The 23,286-nt window shown below is 40.6% G+C and overlaps 1 protein-coding gene across 1 annotated transcript in view; it reads left to right on the top strand.

Moving 5' to 3' along the window:
• The window catches only part of LOC128648916 (E1A-binding protein p400), a 684,550-nt gene that overhangs the window by 131,020 nt on the left and 530,244 nt on the right, over positions 1–23,286 (top strand). The window contains exon 12 of the mRNA XM_053701874.1: positions 17,321–17,404. Coding sequence (XP_053557849.1) covers positions 17,321–17,404 — 84 coding nt within the window. The remainder of the gene's footprint in view (positions 1–17,320; positions 17,405–23,286) is intronic.

Below are 23,286 nucleotides of genomic sequence, written 5' to 3' on the forward strand. Positions count from 1 at the left end.
TTCCATAGATATTAAGTTACTATCTTGGAAAGTTTTGTTTTTAGTTGCAATTTCTTCTGCTAGAAGAGTTTCAGAATTATCTGCTCTGCAGTGTTCTCCGCCCTATCTGGTGTTCCATGCAGATAAGGTGGTTTTGCGTACTAAGCCTGGTTTTCTTCCGAAAGTTGTTTCTAACAAAAATATTAACCAGGAGATAGTTGTATCTTCTTTGTGTCCGAATCCAGTTTCAAAGAAGGAACGCTTGTTACACAATTTGGATGTAGTCCGTGCTCTAAAATTCTATTTAGAGGCTACTAAAGATTTCAGACAAACATCTTCCTTGTTTGTTGTTTATTCTGGTAAAAGGAGAGGTCAAAAAGCGACTTCTACCTCTCTTTCCTTTTGGCTTAAAAGCATTATCCGATTGGCTTATGAGACTGCCGGACGGCAGACTCCTGAAAGATTCACAGCTCACTCCAGCAGGGCTGTGGCTTCCACATGGGCCTTCAAGAACGAGGCTTCTGTTGACCAGATATGTAAGGCAGCGACTTGGTCTTCACTGCACACTTTTGCCAAATTTTACAAATTTGATACTTTTGCTTCTTCGGAGGCTATTTTTGGGAGAAAGGTTTTGCAAGCTGTGGTTCCTTCCGTTTAGGTGACCTGATTTGCTCCCTCCCTTCATCCGTGTCCTAAAGCTTTGGTATTGGTTCCCACAAGTAAGGATGACGCCGTGGACCGGACACACCAATGTTGGAGAAAACAGAATTTATGCTTACCTGATAAATTACTTTCTCCAACGGTGTGTCCGGTCCACGGCCCGCCCTGGTTTTTTAATCAGGTCTGATGAATTATTTTCTCTAACTACAGTCACCACGGTATCATATGGTTTCTCCTATATATATTTCCTCCTGTCCGTCGGTCGAATGACTGGGGTGGGCGGAGCCTAGGAGGGATCATGTGACCAGCTTTGCTGGGACTCTTTGCCATTTCCTGTTGGGGAAGAGAATATCCCACAAGTAAGGATGACGCCGTGGACCGGACACACCGTTGGAGAAAGTAATTTATCAGGTAAGCATAAATTCTGTTTTACATATGTATTACGCAGAAACCATTTTTACATTTAGTGAGTGCAAGGTGTATGTTATGTAAATATGCTTTGAATACATTCCCCCTCCTCCTCCAAGATCTAAGTTCACTAGTGATGTGGGCAGATTTTTGCTCAGACAGTGATCCCTATTGTTTCCTATGGAAGGCACATCACGACTTGTTGTACCAGAGAAGGACAGCCCACTTTTTATAACATTGTGCCGGATACATGGATTGTGAGACTGGAGAGACAAAAAAAGGCCATTTCTCATGGGTGTGATGATCCTTTTATCATTGGGCCTAAGATACAAAAAACTAGCCCTGCCTAAGCATAAAGATGGCCATAGGCAGTTGCATATTTTGAATAATAACCAATATGTCCTATTTTTTTTTTTAAAAATATTCAATATACAATTTTGAAAAAACTTTTCCAACTTATTTTTTCAAGTTTATTTTGTTCTCATGGTGTTTTTTGTTGAAGAGAATGCCTAAATAGCATAGGCGATCTGAGACAAACTAAGCAAAAATTGTTCTATATTAATAAGATCACCCTACTGCCTTACCCACCCAGCCACTTATGCCCCACCCTGCCTCCTATGCCCTTATTTCACTTCAGTGCCGACTGGCTCTGGCCAGGGTCTCCCAACCTCTATGGCCAGGTCACTCAACATTCCAGGGCCCCCACAGCGACAGACCCTCCCCCTAGGGTCAGAACCTATATTTGAGTATCCACTCTAGGTAAATCAGAGCAACAAACCCTCCATCCGGTCACATGGACCTCACTTCAGGGACAGGGCATCCACTGCAGGGAAAGGGCACTCATTCCAGGGCTGGACCATGTCCTTTAATACAGGTTTAGGCTCCCACTCCAGAGCCAGGGCTCCCACTCCAGAACTAGGGCCACCACTCCATGGCCCCTTTCCCCTCACAAACGTAACTGCTTTATTACTGACAGCACTAGCTCCTGATTATCTGCCGCCTACCCCAGCTAACAACCACTAACACAGCTGCACTTGCTAATGTTTGAACAGGGGAAGGAAAGGGCTGTAGGCACTCTCTCTGTAAGGACTTCCTATGTCCCATACCTGCTGTTGCTCAGACAGAACCGCTAGCACAGCTCATCTATCATTGCTGCACTAGCTTATTTAACTAGCTGTGATTGTGAGCATAGGCAGTGCACCAGGCTCTTGGAGATGCCACTGGCAGGCCTACTAGTTGCCGGGGCCTCAGTCTAGGTCCTGTTTGCCCAACCACTCAATCCTCCCCTGCTAGGTAGACAGCATGCACGTGTCTGGACAAGTATATGGCAGCAGTTTTGAACACTAGGGGGTCGATCCGATAAAAATCGCCGCCCGCAAAAGCTGGCGACGCCAATATTTGCGCGGGTTTGGTATCCTATATACGGCGTAACCTAGAAGTTACGCGCGTATATTTCTGCCGTCGCCCGTAGTTTTTTGGGCCATAGGCAGGTATACCAAACCCGCGCAGTTTGGTATCCAATATACAGCGTAAGGGCTTACGTGGCGAAAATGGAGAAATCTTACTCCATTTTCACCTCGCCACAAAAAGCAGCCGTAAGAAGCCTTACGCTGAGTATTGGAGCCCCGTAACTCCCTAAACTGGCTGCTAAATAAACCTAACACCTAACGCATGCGCAATGTCTATCTACCTGTCAACCGCGATCTGCTAAATAAAACCTAACACCTAACGCATGCGCAATGTCTATCTACCTGTCAACCGCGATCCCCAGCCTCAATCCCTAATAAAGTATTTAACCCCTAAACCGCCGCCATCTACATAAACTAACCCCCTACTGTGAGCCCCTAAAACCGCCACCATCTAACTGATCTATCCCCTACTGTGAGCCCCTAAAACCGCCACCATCTAAGTGATCTATCCCCTAATCTGACCCCTTACACCGCCGCCAGCTATATTAATATTATTAACCCCTAATCTAATATCCATAAAGTAATAAACTCTATTACCAGCCCTTAAAAGGGCCTTTTGCGGGGCTTTGCCCCAAAGTTAACAGCTCTTTTGCCCTATAACCTGCCCTCCCTACACCGCCGCACCTATATTAATGGTATTAACTCCTAATATAAGCCCCTTACACCGCCGCCATCTATATTAAAATTATTAACCCCTAATTTAATCTACCTACCCCGCCGCCAGCTATATTATCTATATTAACCCTAAGTATATTATAGTTAATATAGTTATTACATTATATATATTAACTATATTAACCCTAATTATATTAGGGTTAATATAGTTAATATAGTTACTATAGTATTTATATTAACTATATTAACTCTATCTAACCCTAACACCCCTAACTAAATTCTTATTAAATAAATCTAATTTATATTATAAACTAAAATATTCCTATTTAAATCTAAATACTTACCTATAAAATAAACCCTAAGATAGCTACAATATAATTAATAATTACATTGTAGCTCTGTTAGGGTTTATATTTATTTTACAGGTAAATTGTTAATTATTTTAACTAGGTATAATAGCTATTAAATAGTTATTACCTATTTAATAGCTACCTAGTTAAAATAATTACCCAATTACCTGTAAAATAAATCCTAACCTAAGTTACAAATATACCTACACTATCAATAAATTAAATAAACTACAAATATCTATCTAAAAATACAATTAAATAAACTAAACTAAATTACAAAAACAAACAAACACTAAATTACAAAAAATAAAAAAAAGATTACAAGATTTTTAAGCTAATTACACCTATTCTAAGCCCCCTAATAAAATAATAAACCCCCAAAATAAAAAAAATTCCCTACCCTATTCTAAATTAAAAATAGTTCAAAGCTCTTTTACCTTACCAGCCCTTAAAAGGGCCTTTTGTGGGGGCATGCCCCAAAGAAAACTGCTCTTTTGCCTGAAAAAAAAACCACAATACCACCCCCCAACATTACAACCCACCACCCACATACCCCTAATCTAACCCAAACCCCCCTTAAATAAACCTAACACTACCCCCCTGAAGATCTCTCTACCTTGTATTCACCCCGCCGGGCAGAACTCTTCATCCGATCCGGGCGATGTCCAATCAAGCGGCAAAGAAGAATTCTTCATCCCGGTGATGTCTTTCTCCAAGCGGCAGCAAAGTCTTCTTCCATCGGGCAGCATCTTCCATTAAGCGGCATCTTCAATCTTCATTCTTCGCTCCTCCAACGCGGAGCATCCATCCCGGCCGACGACTGAACGACGAATGAGGTGCCTTTAAATGACGTCATCCAAGATGGCGTCTGTCGAATTCCGATTGGCTGAATTCAGAACTTGAATCTGATTGGCTGATTCAATCAGCCAATCAGATTTTTCTACCTTAATTCCGATTGGCTGATAGAATCCTATCAGCCAATCGGAATTCGACGGACGCCATCTTGGATGACGTCATTTAAAGGTACGTCATTCGTCGTTCAGTCGTCGGCCGGGATGGATGCTCCGCGTTGGAGGAGCGAAGAATGAAGATTGAAGATGCCGCTTAATGGAAGATGCTGCCCGATGGAAGAAGACTTTGCTGCCGCTTGGAGAAAGACATCACCGGGATGAAGAATTAACCCCTAATCTGTCGCCCCCGCTATCGCTGACCCCTGCATATTATTATTAACCCCTAATCTGCCACTCCGTAAACCGCCATTCTATTGGCTGTTCCGATCAGCCAATAGAATGCAAGCTCAATCTGATTGGCTGATTGGATCAGCCAATCGGATTGAACTTGATTCTGATTGGCTGATTCCATCAGCCAATCAGAATATTCCTACCTTAATTCCGATTGGCTGATAGAATCCTATCAGCCAATCGGAATTCGAGGGACGCCATCTTAAAGGAACCGTCATTCTTCAGTTGGACGTCGCCGGATGAAGATGGGTCCGTGGTGGAGGTCTTCAGGATGGAGCCGGTCCTCATCGGATGAAGATAGAAGATGCCGCTTGGAAGAAGATGGTTGCCGGTCCAGATCTACTCTTCTTCCCGGATAGGATGAAGACTTTGGACCCTCTTCTGGACTTCTTCAGTGGATGTCTAGCCCCCGCTTGGGTTGGATGAAGATATCGGAGCCAGGACGGATCGGTGTGATACCCGGTGAGGTGAAGACAAGGTAGGATGATCTTCAGGGGCTTAGTGTTAGGTTTATTTAAGGGGGGTTTGGGTTAGATTAGGGGTATGTGGATGGTGGGTTGTAATGTTGGGGGGGGTATTGTATGTTTTTTTTTACAGGCAAAAGAGCTGAACTTCTTGGGGCATGCCCCGCAAAGGGCCCTGTTCAGGGCTGGTAAGGTAAAAGAGCTTTGAACTTTAGTAATTTAGAATAGGGTAGGGCATTTTTTTATTTTGGGGGGCTTTGTTATTTTATTAGGGGGCTTAGAGTAGGTGTAATTAGTTTAAAATTGTTGTAATATTTTTCTTATGTTTGTAAATATTTTTTTATTTTTTGTAACTTAGTTCTTTTTTATTTTTTGTACTTTAGTTAGTTTATTTCATTGTAGTTATTTGTAGGTATTGTATTTAATTTATTTATTGATAGTTTAGTGTTAGGTTTAATTGTAACTTAGGTTAGGATTTATTTTACAGGTAAATTTGTAATTATTTTAACTATTTTAGCTATTAAATAGTTCTTAACTATTTAATAGCTATTGTACCTGGTTAAAATAAATACAAAGTTACCTGTAAAATAAATATAAATCCTAAAATAGCTATAATATAATTATAATTTATGTTGTAGCTATATTAGGATTTATTTTACAGGTAAGTATTTAGCTTTAAATAGGAATAATTTATTTAATAAGAGTTAATTAATTTCGTTAGATTAAAATTATATTTAATTTAGGGGGGTGTTAGTGTTAGGGTTAGACTTAGCTTTAGGGGTTAATACATTTATTAGAATAGCGGCGAGATTCGGTCGGCAGATTAGGGGTTAATAATTGAAGTTAGGTGTCGGCGATGTTAGGGAGGGCAGGTTAGGGGTTAATAAATATAATATAGGGGTCGGCGGTGTTAGGGGCAGCAGATTAGGGGTACATAGCTATAATGTAGCTGGCGGCTCTTTGCGGTCGGCAGATTAGGGGTTAATTATTGTAGGTAGGTGGCGGCGACGTTGTGGGGGGCAGGTTAGGGGTTAATAAATATAATATAGGGGTCGGCGATGTTAGGGCAGCAGATTAGGGGTACATAGGGATAATGTAGCTGGCGGCGGCGTGCGGACGGCAGATTAGGGGTTAATAAGTGTAGGTAGCTGGCGGCGACGTTGTGGGGGGCAGATTAGGGGTTAATAAATATAATATAGGGGTCGGCGGTGTTAGGGGCAGCAGATTAGGGGTACATAAGGATAACGTAGGTGGAGGTCGGCAGATTAGGGGTTAAAAAAATTTAATCGAGTTGCGGCGATGTGGGGGGACCTCGGTTTAGGGGTACATAGGTAGTTTATGGGTGTTAGTGTACTTTAGAGTACAGTAGTTAAGAGCTTTATGAACCGGCGTTAGCCCAGAAAGCTCTTAACTACTGACTTTTTTCTGCGGCTGGAGTTTTGTCGTTAGATTTCTAACGCTCACTTCAGACACGACTCTAAATACCGGAGTTAGAAAAATCCCATTGAAAAGATAGGATACGCAATTTACGTAAGGGGATCTGCGGTATGGAAAAGTCGCGGCTGAAAAGTGAGCGTTAGACCCTATTTTGAGTGACTCCAAATACCGGAGGTAGCCTAAAACCAGCGTTAGGAGCCTCTAACGCTGGTTTTCATGGCTACCGCCAAACTCCAAATCTAGGCCTAAGGGTTTATTTTATAGGTATTTAGATTTAAATAGGAATATTTTAATTAATAATATTAATATTAGATTTATTTTAATAAGAGTTTAGTTAGGATGTTAGAGTTAGATAGGGTTATTATACTTAATATATATATATATATATTATAATAACGATATTAACTATATTAACCCTAATATAATTAGGGTTAATATAGTTAATATAGCTGGCGGCGGTGTAGGGGGATTAGATTAGGGGTTAATACATTTATTATAGGTGGCCGCGGTGTAGGGGATGTAGATTGTAGGCAAAAGAGCAGTTTACTTTGTGACAAAGCCCCGCCAAAAGCCCTTTTAAGGGGCTGGCAAAAGAGCTGAATTCTTTGGGGCATGCCCCGCAAAAAGCCCTTTTAAGGGCTGGCAAAAGAGCTGTTACTTTGGGGCAATGCCACGCAAAAAGTCCTTTTCAGGGCTATTTGTAGGGTTAGACTTAGGTTTAGTTGTAGAGATAGTTTAGTATTTTAGGGGTTAAATAATTTAATATAGATGGCGGCGGGGTAGGGGGATTAGATTAGGGGTTAATAATTTTAAAATAGATAGCGGCGGGGTAGGGGCTCACTTTAGGGGGTAGGTAAGGTAGATGGCGGCGGTGTTAGGGGCTCACTTTAGGGGGTTATAGATTTAATATAGCTGGCGGCGGTTTAGGGGGTTAATAACTTTATTAGGTAGCGGCGGGCTCCGGGAGCGGCGGTTTAGGGGTTAATACATATTTTATTGTTAGGATAGTGAGGGGGGATAGCGGATAGAGGGTTAGACGTGTCGGGCTATGTTAGGGAGGCGTGTTAGACAGTGCGGGTGATTTAGACTTTAGTCAGGTTTTGTAGGCGCCGGCAGTTTCTAACGTGCCGCAAGTCACTGGCGACGCCAGAAATTTGTACTTGCGCAGATTTCTGGACATCGCTGGTTTATCCTACTTACGGCACGTTAGCATCTGACGGCGCTGTATATGGGATAGCTCGAGTTGCGAGCTGAAACTGCGGGCGACGCGGGTTCCCTTGCTTGCGCCGCAAACTACGATCTATATCGGATCGCGCCCTAGATGTTTGCACAACAATATAATCCTTCTTGCAAAACTGCTGCCATATAGTGCTCCAGACATGTGCACATTTGTGAGCATATGTATCCATTTAAACAAAGGAAGAAAGCAAAGTAAATTGGAAAGTTTTTTTAAAACTGTATTCTCTAGAAATGAGAAATCTTAACTCTTTAGAAATGATAAAATGCTATTTGTTTATATAATTCTTGCTGCTGGAATATAGCAATCAGTGTTTTTTTTTTCCAATGAATCAGTTTTGTTTATGGATCAAGCAAAATTACTTTCAACAAGGTTGCTAAGTGCAATACTACAAGTGTAATGCCTTTCCACTCACTGCTCTTTTATCTTTCCCACCTCCCATACCCCATGTTCTTCACAAATACATAATTGCCTAGACCTCTGCATAATTATTAGATGATAATGCAGAGATCTTTCTTGCGATACAAGATTCAATTCTAAATCTGCAGCCCCATTTAAATTTGCCCCCCTAAGTCTGAACCTAATAGACCTATTCATAAACGCACACCCTTAATCAAATGTGTTATAGCCTTCAGGAATGCATTCAGAAACCAGTAAGATTCTTTTTTCTAAAATGCTTATATAATTATATAGTAACTAGTCCTGAAGTCCGTGTACACAGGCCCCTCTCCCTTCCCTGCCGCTCTCAACTTTTTTTTTTTCTGTAGTTCTCTATCTGAATCCTGAAAGTTTTTTTTTGGACTTGACTGTCGATTTAATGTTATTTTTTTTTAAACTTGGCACAGTACACCACCATTTATTTTACAGAATAGAGAAACTATTGTAAAACTCAAGTGGTCCTGAAACATGTTTTTTGGGAAACCTTTGGCTGTCGCATTCCACAGTTGATGGTGTAACAGAAAATGTAGGCTTACACATCAGTTTTATGTCCAATAAAATGGAACATTCAGAAAAGAAGGTAGTCCAAGTAGCCTTAGAAAAAATATCACCTTTATTAGAACGTAATAAAAAGTCATGGAGACATCAAAGAAGGAGCTTCAAAACAGTAAGAAGTCTGACCGGTTTCGGTCGCAAAGACCGTAATCATAGACATAAGTTGATGCACATGTTCACTGCTTTAAAAAAGGTAAAAAACACAATGATTGGATAAGAGCATTGGCTACGTAGTTAGCACTTCAATAAGTAGATATTCAGCCTCCGGGAAACAGTTAAAAGACCTTTATTATCTTTTTACAGGGTCCATAAAGATATTCAACAACGTTTCAAACCACACACTGGTTCTTAGTCATGACATGACTAAGAACCAGTGTGTGGTTTAAAATGTTAACTGTTAACTGTTAAATTAACTGTTTCCTGGAGGCTGGATATCTACTTATTGGAATACTACATTGGGACTTGGCTGGTCCTCTTCCGTGCCCCAGGACAAAATACAAAGGTGCTGTCTTCCATACTATTATTTGAAATTATGTAGTTAGCACAACATTTAAAGGGGACAAGGTAAATATTGAAAGATTAATATATTGAGCTAAACAGAGGAGGATATTATGTACAAAATACAAGCATGAAAAAGTGAAACCACAAGAAAAAATATTACACAAAGTATTGTACTTAATAAGTCACCTAAAAGCATTAATTCACAATGAAGGCAAACAGTAAATATCATTCAAATCCTATAGAACCTATAGTGACAGATGACCTATACTTTATCTCAGATACATAGCAAAACCGGGAAGCAGCCTTAAAATACATATAATTTAACAGAGATAGATAATTTAAAAAAACAACCATATTACTAAAGGGATATAAAAGAATCATAGCCAAAATGACCCTACACTCTAGAGTTACATAAAACTATATATTCTAATAATACCCATAAGTAAATGGAATGGACCTAAACTACCATTGCCCTGTCAAGTTTGTTAGTTGATTTCTGTAATCATAGACTCAATTATATAGACATGACATAGAGAACCTAGAGAATATCATTAGGGCATAGAGCTAACAACTCCAACTTATTCAATACTTCAAATAACTGTTTACCTATGCCAGTAATTAATTATATCATGCTCAGAGTTGAAACCCACTGGTACCAAACAATTCAGTTTAAATATCCAGTAGGTCTCTTGCCTGCACAATCTCCTCTAGGAGTTTTAGGGATCTGTTCAATCGCCTGCCACTTAAAACTTGTCACATCTTGGTCATGTATATCCAGGAAATGTCTAGACAATGCTGAGCATGGCCTTTCACCTGATATATAGGATAGCTGTTCCCTTACTCTGGATCCCACCTCTCTTGTTGTTCTTCCTACATAGGACTTGGAACACTTAGAGCACTCAATGAGATAAATGGTGTAGGTACTCTTGCAGTTTATACATCCCTTGGTGTCAAAACTTTCCCCTGTGTGCCAAGACACAAAGGACCTGCCAACCTGGATGTGGTCACATGAGCTGCATGTACGTCTACCACATCTATAAGTCCCATCATGGTGTAACCATGAACTAGGTGCTGTAGGTTCTCTAAGCAGACTAGGCGAGAGTATGTTACCTAGTGAAACAGCCCGTTTTAGCTACAAACATACAGCCCCCTTCTATTTTTCTCTCAATTTCCTATCCAACCATCAGTATTGGGAGATTCTTCCCAATGATATTACATATCTCATCATACTGATTAGAGAAAGGAGTAATGAATTTTGGTTTAGTGTTTCTCAAGGATAGATCTGACTTCCTGTTTTTAGTACATGTTAGAAGAGTTGTCCTGTTCATTTTATTCACCTCCGACTGGGCCCTGTCTACCATCCCCTTAGGATAACCCCTTTCTCTGAGCCTTTTGTTCAGGTCTCTGCTCTCTTCAAGAAATACACCCTGCTGGGTGCAATTGCGTTGTACCCTCATAAATTGACCCTTAGCGATTACACCAAAGACATGTTTGGGGTGATTGCTTTTAGCATGCAACACACTGTTGCCCGCAATTGGTTTCCTGAGGAGTGAACAGACAACTCTATTCTCTTGGGATATCCCCTTGAGGGTAATATCCAAAAAGGAGATGGTGTTTTTGCTCCACTCGAAGAGGAATTGGATGCCAGCAACATTAACATTGAGACCCTCCACAAATCTTTTAGCCATCTCTGAATCTGCTGACCATATCAAGAGCAGGTCATCAATGTAACGAACATATCTGACGATATGACCAGAGGGAAGGGAGCCACTACCTCTGTAAACGTGGGTCCTCTCCCACCACCCCATAAAGAGGTTGGCATAGGAGGGGGTAAATTTTGCCCCCATAGCGGTCCCACGTCTCTGGAGGTAGTAGCGACCTTGAATAATGAAAAAAATGTGCTCCGGAAGAAACTTGACTGAATGCACAATAAATTCCTTCATTTCAGCTGAAAGATCAGTATAGAGATCCAAGTAGAACTCTACAGCCCTCAAGCCATATGTGTGAGGGATAGAGGAGTACAGTGAAACAACATCAATTGTTAGCCAACTGTACTCCTCTCTCTCAAATTACATCTTCAATCACACACATGGCCTGAGTACTGTCTCTTATTTAGCTGGGTAGCCTCTGGACCAAGGCCTGCAGAAAATGGTCCACCCACTTAGATAATGGTTCCATTAGGGACCCAATCCCCGCAACAACGGGTCTACCTTTAACATTGGTGGTACTCTTATACACCTTAGGGAGGTGGTGGAAAATGGGAACAACCGGATTCTTTACCAACATATAATCCACTGTAGCATAATCAATATGCAATAGGGCATAGGTTTCAAGGTCATCCAACTGGCGGCAGGCCTCAGCCACATAATGATCCCTGTCCATGATAACGACACTGCAACCTTTATCCGACTGTTTAATGACAATATTGTCATTATTTTGTAAACTAGCCAAAGCTGATTTTTCTTTTATAGTTAGATTATGTGGCCCTGCTGTCGTACTCATGGACAGTTTGGTTAGATCCTCCACCACTCTCTGGTGGAATACCTCAAGAGATTTACCCCTAACGTGAATGGGATAAAAAACAGATTTAGACTTAAGTATTGGAGTTTTAGTCAAAGGATAATCCCTTTCATGACTCCCCTCATGTAGTAGACTCTCAAGACATATTAAGGCACATGTATCTACAAAATCAAGATTGTTTCGAGCCTCACTATCAAGGGAAAAATGTCCCAAATCACCATAGCCAGGATTAGACCCTGAGTCAGAGAAATATTTATAGACAGTGAGATCACGAATCAATTTATTAACATCAATTATGGTCTGGAAAAGATCAAATTTTCTTGATGGAACAAAACCAAGACCATAATTGAGTACTTTACGTTCAACTTCTGTTAGATGGTACCTGGATATGTTTATAACCACATATACTGGTATTTGCTTTGTTTTTTTGTTGTTTTTCGCTCTCAGCGGGTATCTTTGTTGTGAAAAGTCTCCTGTCTTGGGATTTGGGGTGATCATAACTTGCTTCCCCCCTCCCCCCTCGAATTGGTCCTGAGCCCCATGAAAAACCTGTGACTTAGATGTTTGTGATACTGTGGAGCCAAGTTTAATTTTGGGTTTAGCTCCCTGGTGTACAAAACTTTTCAGGATCCCCTTAGAGGAACCACTGACATGTTTAGTAGAATTAACGGATTCCATTTGGTTATCCACTTCAGATGTCAAATTCTCACTTGATCCCCCCTCAAAGCTGGAAGCAAATCTATCTTCCTCTGAGGTCTCCCCCCTGAATCTAGAAATGTCACTTTTTTTGGGGGGTTCCTGTACTGAATCTTAATGCCTCTGTTTATTACCTCTATTGTAGCGGTATCCCTTTTTCTTATTTTTATTTTTATTATTGATCATGTTATCATTACTTGTAGTAGGTTCCTGATCACCAAAATTAAACCATTGCTTGTTTCTTTGCTGCCGCCGCCGCCGTACATAAACTTTACCTAATGTGTAATCTTTCTGATCTCGCAAGAATTTTGTATGTTTAGTTTGTATAACCAGTTTTTTGGATTCCTCTAATGTTTTCTTAAAAATAATCTCAAATCTAGAATGCACATCATACTCTCTAAACCTTTCCATATCAGACTGGACCTTATCAAGCTTAGACTTAACCTCAAGTAATAGCACATCCTTATATTCAATCAAAAGAGAGATTAAAGCCAACGAACAATTATTAAGAGCCTGATTCCAGCGGTTAATAAAGTCCTGATCTTTAACATCATATGTAGGGAACTTGTTGATTCTTAAAGGGACACTGAACCCAAATATTTTCTTTTGTGATTCAGATAGAGCATGCAATTTTAAGCAACTTTCTAATTTACTCCTATTATCAATTTTTCTTCGTACTCTTTCTATCTTTATTTGAAAAAGAAGACATTTGGGGGTCGATCCGATAAAAATCGTCGCCCGCAAAAGCTGGCGACGCCAATAATTGCGCGGATTTGGTATCCTATATACGGCGTAAGCTAGAAGTTACGCGCGTATATTTCTGCCGTCGCCCGCAGTTTTTTGGGCCATAGGCAGGTATACCAAACCCGCGCAGTTTGGTATCCAATATGCAGCGTAAGGACTTACGTGGCGAAAATGGAGAAAACTTACTCCATTTTCACCTCGCCACAAAAAGCAGCCGTAAGAAGCCTTACGCTGACTATTGGAGCCCCGTAACTCCCTAAACTAACTAGAAAATAAACCTAACACCTAACGCATGCGCAATGTCTATCTCCCTGTCAACCGCGATCTGCTAAAATAAACCTAACACCTAACGCATGCGCAATGTCTATCTCCCTGTCAACCGCGATCCCCCCCCCCCCGAAATCCCTAATAAAGTTATTACCCCCTAAACCGCCGCTCCCGGACCCCGCCGCCATCTACATAAACTAACCCCCTACTGTGAGCCTCTAAAACCGCCGCCATCTACCTTATCTATCCCCTAATCTGACCCCTTACACCGCCGCCACCTATATAAAAATTATTAACCCCTAATCTAATCCCCCTATACCGCCGCCAGCTATATTAATATTATTAACCCCTAATGTAAGCCCCTTACACCGCCGCCATCTCTATTAAAATGATTAACCCCTAATTTAATCTACCTACCCCGCCGCCAGCTATATTATCTATATTAACCCTAAGTATATTATAGTTAATATAGTTATTACATTATATATATTAACTATATTAACCCTAATTATATTAGGGTTAATATAGTTACTATAGTATTTATATTAACTATATTAACTCTATCTAACACTAACACCCCTAACTATATTTATATTAAATTAATCTAATTAATTTATAAACTAAAATATTCCTATTTAAATCTAAATACTTACCTATAAAATAAACCCTAAGATAGCTACAATATAATTAATAATTACATTGTAGCTATGTTAGGGTTAATATTTATTTTACAGGTAAATTGTTAATTATTTTAACTAGGTATAATAGATATTAAATAGTTATTAACTATTTAATATCTACCTAGTTAAAATAATTACCCAATTACCTGTAAAATAAATCCTAACCTAAGTTATAAATACACCTACACTATCAATAAATTAAATAAAGTACAAACATCTATCTAAAAATACAATTAAATTAACTAAACTAAATTACAAAAAAAAACAAACACTAAATTACAAAAAATAAAAAAAAGATTACAAGATTTTTAAGCTAATTACACCTATTCTAAGCCCCCTAATAAAATAATAAACCCCCAAAATAAAAAAAATTCCCTGCCCTATTCTAAATTAAACATATTTCAAAGCTCTTTACCTTACCAGCCCTTAAAAGGGCCTTTTGTGGGGCATGCCCCAAAGAATTCAGCTCTTTTGCATTCAACAAATACAATCCCCCCCCCCCCCCCCCCATTACAACCCACCACCCACATACCCCTATTCTAAACCCACCCAAACCCCCCATAAAAAAGCCTAACACTACCCCCCTGAAGATCTCCCTACCTTGTCTTCACCACACCGGGCCGAACTCCTGATCCGATCCGGGCGATGTCGTCCTCCAAGCGGCAAAGAAGAATTCTTCCTCCGGCGATGTCATCCTCCAAGCGGCAAAGAAGAATTCTTCCTCCGGCGACGTCTTCCTCCAAGCGGCAGCAAAGTCTTCATTCTTCCGGCGGCATCTTCAATCTTCTTTCTTCGCTCCGCCGCCGCGGAGCATCCATCCCGGCCGACTGCTAAACTTGGAATGAGGTACCTTTAAATGACGTCATCCAAGATGGCGTCCGCCGAATTCCGATTGGCTGATAGGATTCTATCAGCCAATCGGAATTAAGTTAAAAAAATCTGATTGGCTGATTGAATCAGCCATTCAGATTCAAGTTCAATCCGATTGGCTGATCCAATCAGCCAATCAGATTGATCTCGCATTCTATTGGCTGATCGGAACAGCCAATAGAATGCGAGCTCAATCTGATTGGCTGATTGGATCAGCCAATCGGATTGAACTTGAATCTGATTGGCTGATTCAATCAGCCAATCAGATTTTTTTAACTTAATTCCGATTGGCTGTTAGATAGAGTTAATATAGTTAATATAAATACTATAGTAACTAAATTAACCCTAATATAATTAGGGTTAATATAGTTAATATATATAATGTAATACCTATATTAACTATAATATACTTAGGGTTAATATAGATAATATAGCTGGCGGCGGGGTAGGTAGATTAAATTAGGGGTTAATCATTTTAATAGAGATGGCGGCGGTGTAAGGGGCTTACATTAGGGGTTAATAATTTTAATATAGATGGCGGCGGTGTTAGGGGCTCACTTTAGGGGGTTATAGATATAATATAGCTGGCGGCGGGGTACGGGAGCGGCGGTTTAGGGGTTAATAACTTTATTAGGTTGCGGCGGGGTAAAGGAGCGGCGGTTTAGGGGTTAATAGCTTTTTTATTGTTAGGCTAGTGAGGGGGGATAGCGGATAGAGGGTTAGACAGTGCGGGCTATGTTAGGGAGGCGTGTTAGACAGTGCGGGCTATGTTAGGGAGGCGTGTTAGACAGTGCGGGCTATGTTAGGGAGGCGTGTTAGACAGTGCGGGTGTTTTAAACTTTAGTCAGGTTTTATAGGCGCCGGCAGTTTCTAACGTGCCGCAAGTCACTGGCGACGCCAGAAATTTGTACTTGCGCAGATTTCTGGACATCGCTGGTTTGTGAGACTTACGGCACGTTAGCATCTGACGGCGACTTATATGGGATAGCTCGAGTTGCGAGCTGAAACTGCGGGCGACGCCGGTCTCCTCGCTTGCGCCGCAAACTGCGATCTATATCGGATCGCGCCCCTAAGCTTTTTTTTTTCAGACCTCTGGACAGCACTTTTTTATTGGTAAATGAATTTATCCACCAATCAGCAAGGACAACTCAGGTTGTTCACCAAAAATGTGCCGGCATCTAAACTTTTACATTCTTGCATTTAAAATAAAGATACAAAGAGAATGAAGAAAATTTGATTATAGGAGTAAATTAGAAAGATGCTTAAAATTTCATGTTCTATCTGAATCACGAAAGAAAATTTTTGGGTTCAGTGTCCCTTTAAACCCCTTGGCACCATCTTTATTATTTTATATTATTATATTTGTTAAGAATCCACTTGTCCCACTTTAAAAAAAAAAAAAAGGAACATTGTCACAATGTTCCTGGTATCTATATTTCTTCCAGAAAAAACAAATCTTGTAATATATGTTCCCATGTTCACTCTCTAAGATTTCTAGGGTGTCCAAAAAATGCATAATAAATATTTTAAAGGTAAGATAAATATTTTAAGGTAAACAAAATCTCAAATTTTCTTTAATGATTTAGATAGAGCATTCACTTTTAAACACATTTCCTATTTACTTCTATTATCAGATGCGCTTCATTCTTTTGGTATCGTTTGTTGAAGGTACAACAATGCACTACTGAGAGCTAGCTGAACACATTGGGTGAGCCAATAAGAGGCCTATTAATGAAGCCACCAATCATTGAAGCTAGCTCCAGTAATACATTGCTGCTCCTGAGCCTTCCTTGGTATGCTTTTTTAGCAAAGGATACCAAGAGAACAAAGCAAATGAGATAATAGTATATTAAAAAGTTGTTTAAAATGGCATGCTCTCCCTGAATCATAAAAGAAACATTTTAAGTTTCATATGCCTTTAAGGGTAATGTTTAAGTAACAGGCAATTTCAACAGAGTAGCATGTAAAGTTAAGGGAGTTTACAATTTAGTTTCTTTGTAAGTGCCATTTTCTACTTGTATTAATCTGTTTTATGTATCTGGTTTTTTTTTTTTAACAAGAATCTTTGTGATTGTGTTCCTCTTCTCATCTACATATCACAACAGAGTTTGGTGGCACTTTACAAATGAAATATTATAATAATAAATGCTTTTTATCTGAATATCACTTTATTTTGTTTCTATTTGAAGATGAAGAAGAAACAATTGCTGAGCAAGAAACAAAAGAAGGAAATGTTGACCATAAAGCTGAATTGTCTGAATTAGCTCGGGAAGGTAAATATGCATTTCTTTACTAGTTAGTCTATTTACATCTCACAACCTTTCAGTAGCTTATACATACCTATAAAAATGATGGGAAAGTCCTGTTGTACCTCTTTTTTTCTATTTCTATCCTGAATTGTCAATGCAAAATGTATAAATTAGTTGTGCACTGGCCCAGAATGTATAAATCTCACCTCAGAATGCTTAATGTAAACAAAAACCATCCTGGACCACCAAACCCACCTGTAGACTGCCCAGACTTCATCTACAGAGTGCATTGGAGACCACCACTTCCCTGGGTCCTGGGAAAAATTTCTTTTTTAAGAAACAATGCGTCCACGGATTTCATCCTTACTTGTGGGATATCGCCTCCTGACCAGCAGGAGGAGGCAAAGAGCACCACAGCAGAGCTGTATAAATGGCTCCTCCCTTCCCTCCCACTCCAGTGATTCGCTTTGCCTGTGTTAGTGATAGGAAGAGGTAAAGTGAGGTGTTAGTTTAGATTCTTCAATCAAGAGTTTATTATTTTTAAAATGGTACCAGTGAGTGCTATTTTATTATAGGGTGTAGCCGTATTCCTTGTCAGCCTCTAGAGTAGAGCTACAGGTGGCTTTAAAGCAATGGTAACTGGTGGAGCAAAGTTTTCACTGTGCCTCCCATACTGAATGCTGCCCTTATGATGATGGTCTTAGCAAAAGTTATCTAAGGCCCTATATGTTTTCACAGGATGGCAGAAGTATGAAGGATTCTTGACCCTGTGAGAGATCATGCTGTCGCTCAGCTTAAAGGTATGTGCAGCCTTTTTTTTCTGGGAGATAGATTAACTCAGAATGAGCTGGACATTTTGCTATCTGATGTATGGGGTTATTTAACTTTGTATATATAATTTTTTTTCCATACTTGGTCACTTAAGGGGAGTGACAGACATGGCATGGTACTTTTAAGATAGGGTGCTATCTTTAGTTATGGGCAGGACGCTGGGGCATTTATTTCGATTCTAAGGTTCCGGTATAGAACATTGTGATGCAGAGTGTTCACTAAGTTTAAAGCATGCGCAACTGTTTTTTAATAGAAGCCAGCATTATTTTTACTTTGATTGCCGGGTCCGGGTTGTCTCTTTACGCCCATGAGGGGCGGGGCTTAGTTTGGCGCGCTTGTAAGCCGCACATTAGTTCCCTACATAATTCCGTCTTTGGGACTTCCTGGTTCTGCTGAGCATGCTGCTGGCTTCACGCAGCTAGATTGTCTGCAGCCAATGATTTGGGTCTATACAGTCGGTCCTCGGATCGGGTACAGTGTCAGTGTACCGTGGGGGCAAGGTAGGTGCCTCAGCAGAGCTGTTGAGGCGGAGGTGGCTGTTTTTGTTTATACAATACGGTTTAATTATTAAGTTAAATGTTTGTTTTTGTCTTGCTCAAACACGATTTATTTGATATTTAAAGACACAGTACTCATTCCTTTGTACTTAGTATTTATTTAAGAGGAGTGACAGACAGCATTTTGATTGTTTGGCTTGCTTTATTCTTTTTTTTTTTCTAAAAGCAAAAAATATAAAAATATAATAAAAAAATAAATAAAACAGTTTTTTTCTTTTTGGTTTAATTAATTTAAGAAGCCACGACCAAATCTTTGCTTGTCTTATTTTATCATGGAAGATCTTCAAAACATTACGTGTTCCATGTGTTTAAATGCTAATGTGTAACCCCCTGTTACTTTTTGTCCCGCATGCATTGATAGGGCTCTTAAATTTAGAGAACAAATTTTCTTTAATAAAAATTTATCTTCAGCGGATGTTTCTCAGGTTTTTACCGATGAGATGCAGAGTATGCCGCACCTTTCTCCCCAAGCGTCACAGCCCTTAATGCCGGCTCAAGCAGAGCCTAGTACCTCTGCAGCCTCTACTGCAATTACTTTAAAGGATATTGCATCTGTTATGTCATCCACACTCTCTGAGGCGTTGTCTGCATTTCCTGTATTTCAAGGCAAACGCAAAAGGAAGGCAGCCCATGTGGTTAATACTACTTCTGATGCTTTGTTGGCGATCTCAGATATACCCTCACAGAGATCCGAATTGGAGGGTATGGAGGTTCTATCTGAAGGGGAGCTTTATGATTCAGGAAGTGTCCTGCCAGTAACTGATTCAGAAGTGGTTTCTTTCAGGTTTAAACTTGAACACCTCCGACTGTTATTAAGGGAGGTTTTGGTGACTCTGGACGACTGCGATTCAATTGGGGTTCCTCCAGAAAAATTGAGTAAGCTGGACAGATATCTAGAAGTTCTTTCTTATTCTGACGTTTTTCCAGTTCCTAAGAGAACTTCAGAAATTGTTGCTAAAGAATGGGAGAGACCAGGTATTCCTTTTTCTCCTCCTGTTTTCAAGAAAATGTACCCTATAGCGGATGCTATTAGGGACTCTTGGCAGAAGGTACCTAGGGTGGAAGGAGCTATTTCCACCTTGGCTAAACGAACTACTATTCCTATTGAGGATAGTTGTGCTTTCAAGGACCCTATGGATAAGAAATTAGATGGTCTACTTAAAAAGATCTACGTTCATCAGGGGTTGTTATTGCAGCTGGCAGCCTGCATTGTTATGGTTACAAGTGCGGCTGCTTATTGGTTTGATGCTGTGGAAGAATCTCTTAAAACTGAAACTTCTTTGGAAGAGATTCAGGATAGGATTAAAGTTCTTAAGTTAGCTAATTCCTTTATTACAGACGCTTCTCTGCAGATTACCAAACTGGCGGCTAAGAGTTTGGGGTTCTCCATCTTAGCACGCAGAGCCTTATGGTTGAAATCTTGGTCTGCGGATGTGTCGTCAAAATCTAAGCTTTTAGCTATTCCTTACAAGGGGAAGACCTTGTTCGAACCTGACTTGAAGGAAATTATTTCTGACATCACGGGAGGCAAGGGTCATCTCCTCCCTCAGGATAAAAGATCTAAACAGAGAGGTTGACAGAGTAATTTTCGTTCCTCTAAACAGGAAGGGACCTATTCGCAAACCAAGTCCAACTGGAAACCCAACCAGTCTTGGAATAAAGGTAAACAATCCAAGAAGCCTGCTGCTGCTCCCAAGTCAGCGTGAAGGGTTGGCCCCCGATCAGGCACCGGATCTAGTTGGGGACAGACTGTCTTTCTTCATCCAGGCTTGGATGCCAGATGTTCAGGATCCCTGGCAATAGATATAGTGTCTCAGGGATACAAACTGGAGTTCAGAAAATATTCTCCCAGAGGAAGGTTTCTTCTTTTACGGTTCTCTGTAGACCAGACAAAGAGAGAGGCGTTCTTACGCTGTGAAAGAGACCTCTCCTCCATGGGAGTAATCTGTCCCGTTCCAATTCAGGAGCAGGGACAGGGGTTTTACTCAAATCTGTTTGTAGTTCCCATAAAAGAGGGAACTTTCAGACCTATCTTAGATCTCAAGAGTCTAAACAAGTTTCTCAGAGTTCCATCTTTCAAGATGGAAACCATTCGTACCATATTTCCATTGGTACAGGAGGGTCAATTTATGGCGACAGTGGATCTAAAGGATGCATACCTTCATGTTTCCATCCACAGAGATCATTTCAAGTTCCTGAGATTTGCATTTCTGGACAAACACTTTCAGTTTGTGGCTCTTCCGTTTGGTCTAGCCACAGCACCCAGAATTTTCACAAAGGTTCTGGGGTCTTTACTGGCCGTTCTAAGACCGCGGGGTATTGCGGTGGCGCCTTATTTGGACGATATTCTGATCCAGGCGTCAACATTTCAACTGGCAAGGTCCCATATTGACATTGTGCTTTCCTTCCTAAGAACCCACGGGTGGAAGGTGAACCTTGAAAAGAGTTCATTAGTTCCTCAGACAAGGGTGTCATTTCTGGGAACTGTAATCGACTCTATTTCAATGAAGATTTTTCTGACGGAAGTCAGAAAGTTAAAGATTCTGAATACATGTCGAGCCATTCAGTCCAATCCTCGTCCGTCAGTGGCTCAGTGCATGGAGGTAATCGGATTAATGGTGGCGACAATGGACATTGTACCGTTTGCACGGTTTCATCTCAGACCTCTGCAATCGAGCATGCTCAGGCAGTGGAATGGAGATTATACAGATCTGTCTCCTCTAATATTTCTAGATCAAGAGACAAGGGATTTTCTTCTATGGTGGTTGTCACTGGATCATCTGTCTCAGGGGACATGCTTTCGCAGACCCCCATGGGTGATAGTGACAACGGATGCCAGTCTGTTAGGTTGGGGAGCAGTTTGGAACTCTCTAAAGGCTCAGGGTGTATGGACTCCGGCAGAGTCTCTACTTCCCATCAATATCCTGGAGTTGAGAGCAATATTCAATGCTATTCGGGCTTGGCCTCAGTTGGTTTCGGCCCAATTCATCCGATTTCAGTCGGACAATGCCAAGCTCCCAAGATACGGGTCCAGGTCCAGGGATCCCCAGGCGGAGCTGATAGATGCCCTGGCAGAACCTTGGTCTTTCAGCCTAGCTTATATATTTCCTCTGTTTGCTCTTCTTCCCAGGGTGATTGCTCGAGTCAAACAGGAGAGGGTGTCGGTAATTCTCATTGCTCCTGCATGGCCTTGCAGGATTTGGTATGTGGATCTGGTGGACATGTCATCTCAACCACCGTGGAAGCTCCCATTGGGGAAAGACCTTCTCATTCAGGGTCCCTTCTATCATCCAAATCTAGTTTCTCTGCAGCTGACTGCTTGGAGATTGAACGCTTAATTTTATCTAAGCGAGGGTTCTCTGATTCAGTCATAGATACCTTAATTGAGGCACGTAAGCCTGTTACTAGGAAAATTTTCCATAAGATATGGCGTAAATATCTTTATTGGTGTGAATCCAAGGGCTACTCATGGAGTCGGGTTAGGATTCCTAGGATTTTGTCCTTTCTCCAAGAAGGATTGGAGAAGGGGCTATCAGCAAGTTCCTTAAAAGGACAGATTTCTGCTTTATCTATTTTGTTACACAAGCGTATGGCAGGTGTTCCAGATGTACAATCTTTTTGTCAGGCTCTGACTAGAATCAGGCCTGTATATAGACCAATTACTCCTCCTTGGAGTTTAAATTTAGTTCTTAGAGTTCTTCAAGGGGTTCCATTTGAACCTATGCATTTCATTGATATTAAGTTATTATCTTGGAAAGTCTTATTTCTGGTTGCTATTTCTTCTGCTCGAAGAGTATCTGAGCTTTCAGCATTACAGTTTGATTCTCCTTATCTTATTTTTCATTTGGATAAGGTGGTGTTATGTACTAATCCTGGTTTTCTTCCTAAAGTTGTTTCAAACAAGAATTTTAATAAAGAAATTGTTGTTCCTTCTTTATGTCCTAATCCTTCTTCTAAGAAGGAGCGTCTGTTACATAATTTAGACGTAGTCCGTGCTTTAAAATTTTACTTGCATGCAACTAAGGAATTTCGACAATCGTCTTCTATGTTTATCGTTTTTTCAGGGAAACGTAGGGGTCAGAAAGCTACGGCTACCTCTCTTTCTTTTTGGCTGAGGAGCCTCCTGAACGAATTACAGCTCATTCCACTAGGGCTGTGGCTTCCTCATGGGCATTTAAAAATGATGCTTCTGTTGAACAGATTTGCAAAGCTGCAACTTGGTCGTCTCTTCACACTTTTTCCAAATTTTCCAAATTTGATACTTTTGCCTCTGCTGAGGCTGCCTTTGGGAGGAAAGTTCTTCAAGCAGTGGTGCCTTCCGTTTAGGTTACCTGTCTCGTCCCTCCCTTTTCATCTCTGTACTATAGCTTTGGTATTGTATCCCACAAGTAAGGATGAAATCTGTGGACTCATCGTATCTTAAAAAAGAGAACTAAATTTATGCTTACCTGATAAATGTATTTCTTTTTGGATACGATAAGTCCACGGCCCGCCCTGTTTTTAAGAGACAGGTCTTTA

This window comes from Bombina bombina, chromosome 2 (assembly GCF_027579735.1).
Source record: "Bombina bombina isolate aBomBom1 chromosome 2, aBomBom1.pri, whole genome shotgun sequence".
Lineage (NCBI taxonomy): Eukaryota > Metazoa > Chordata > Amphibia > Anura > Bombinatoridae > Bombina > Bombina bombina.